Here is a 2,330-nt window from a genome sequence, read left to right as displayed (position 1 = left end):
TGAACAAAAGGTTATATTTCAATATTAAAGTAAAACATACATTTGAGAGTAGAGTGTACACTCCACTCGAAGGAGTTTATTTGTATTGTACTTTTCTTTGTGTTCAAAAGAGATTTTTGTTTTTTTGGTTATTACTATGTCAACATATTCATAATTCATTTATTCTGCTCTTTCTATGTTTTTAGTTATAAGTGAAAATTTTACTGATATATGAGCAAATTTCATGTTAAAGTCTTAAGAATTCATTTCCCAAATTAAATAAATTATTTTCTATATTTCTAAAACATGTCCTTATATAAACCAAATAATACCACATCATAAATTTAAATAATTTCTTTATTCATCCGTAAAAGATAGCAATGATTAACAAAAAAATAAGTTCATATTTCAAAGGACTCATTATTTTAATCAGTGAGATAAAGTTTTCAAACGCTCCTCGTATTTTACCCTATACTTGTTTTCAGGATCGAACTTGGCGGTGAGTTGGTCCCAAAGTTCCGGCTCTTTGTTAATGAGATGACCGATCACCTTCTCTGTGCCATTCTTCTGCGCGTCTGTGCACTTGGCGCATTCGTTTTCGAGGGCTTCTTGCATGTGTGCTGAAATTGAAGAGAACAATTGTCCCAATTTTTAATTTGCAATGATTCACATGATATGTTCGTGCTAAAACGGCACAAGCGACATATATCTGTTCAATGTTTTTATCCTGATTGACGAAAATAAAAGTTATAGATGTTGGACTATTTTGGTTAGGCTGAAAGATCTTATATCAATAACCCTTATCAAGCCATAATTTTTTTGATAGCGATATAATTCATACTTCAATTCGTAGTTTATAAAATGAATTAAGTTGTAACAGACTCGAAACACAGGTCAATATTTAGGTAAACAATTTTTAAATTCATATAAGTTTGATTAATTTTTAATTTCATTTAAATGTATTGCATTTAATTTTATTGAAAAAGTAATAAAGAGATACATTTGATCACTAAGGACTATTCGCGATAAGCATCCGTTGGTAACAACTTTTTACAGGTTGGTTGAACTTTCGACTAGATAATCGGACTTATAGTCGTACTTTGAATTTGTAATTGCATAATTATTTTATTATTATAATTGTTTATTTTCGAATAATTGTTGGTTTGTGAAAAACATAATAACAAATTATTCATCACATCACTTACATTTGAGTTCAGTGCCATCGGGAGAGCACTTTCCTTGGTCCATGATACATTTGTAGTAGTTGCCTAGAATACGTTTGTTGCCGAGAATTTCATCCAGATCGACATTGTCGTAACGGTTAGTGTACTTCTCATCCGGACGAGCGAGAGCGATCGCGATTAAGGCGAAAAGGCAGACTATGACCTTCATTGTAATTTTCTGAAAAAAAAAAACCAAGACCGATTTGATTTATTATGTTGTTCGGGAGATAACAACAGAACAGGTCTGAATTTATCAGAAGATTCAAACCAAATGACACATACAAATGATCTGACATATGGCAATTATTTCATTTAACAAATTCATAACAAAATCTACAAAAATTCAACATATACAAATTACAAAAATTTAAAGCCAGATGCAAAAATATTCCAATAACATGCTCACAGCCCCCACGCCAAGTGTAATAATTTTAAAATAAATAATATATTTTACACATGATACACTAATACCAATAATATCCATTTATATTAATTACATGACTATATTATTCTACAATAGATTAAAGTATCGCATACCTGCGTAAGATGTGTGATCACCGATTTAAAGTTCGTTACTGATTAGCAGTCTCCGTCCATACGGCTTTATATACTAGTATATATGGAACGCACAAAAACTAAGTAGGTAGTTAGACTTAACTTAGTCATAACTTAATAATTTTTCCGTGTGACGTATTCATACGACACTTGACTCGTAGCATGATGCCAAGGTTCTGACCTGTTCCAGCAGGCTGTATTGTTTATCTCGTGTTGCAGATATTTTCGTTGAAGTAATTAGATACAGGAAGTCTAAAATGACTAGAAGGAAGGTTTCTAGTATTTCTATCATACGCTATTGTCAGTATTTTCCATAAGGTCCTTATAAGTTATTAAAAAAATTCACTTAAGCAATTTGGCTTAAAAAAATTTAGTTTAAAAAGTAGCAATATTCGTTTGCTCTAAGTAATTAAGTAGGTATCTTTTTTTATTTGAATTAGATTCTGAACAAAAATTGAACATACAGGAAATAAATTAATAAATGTAGATTTTGAACATAAATTTGAATATCACGAACTAAGGATTGGAGTCTTTAATGATATTTATCACGTGTTTTATAAACGAAACAAATTA

General features: G+C 30.3%; 1 protein-coding gene across 1 annotated transcript; it reads right to left on the bottom strand.

Moving 5' to 3' along the window:
- Nucleotides 1-318: 318 nt before the first annotated feature.
- Nucleotides 319-1,901, bottom strand: LOC125070679 (allergen Tha p 1-like). The gene is made up of 3 exons (XM_047680635.1): nt 1,740-1,901; nt 1,185-1,380; nt 319-599 (listed from the first exon to the last, which is right to left on the bottom strand). The coding sequence occupies exons 2-3, from the start codon at nt 1,369-1,371 to the stop codon at nt 409-411; spliced, it is 378 nt and encodes a 125-aa protein (XP_047536591.1). The 5' UTR covers nt 1,372-1,380; nt 1,740-1,901; the 3' UTR covers nt 319-408.
- Nucleotides 1,902-2,330: the final 429 nt, after the last annotated feature.

Source organism: Vanessa atalanta, chromosome 17, assembly GCF_905147765.1.
Source record: "Vanessa atalanta chromosome 17, ilVanAtal1.2, whole genome shotgun sequence".
NCBI lineage: Eukaryota > Metazoa > Arthropoda > Insecta > Lepidoptera > Nymphalidae > Vanessa > Vanessa atalanta.
Note: the sequence above shows the minus strand (reverse complement) of the source record. Positions and strands in the feature narration are given on the sequence as shown.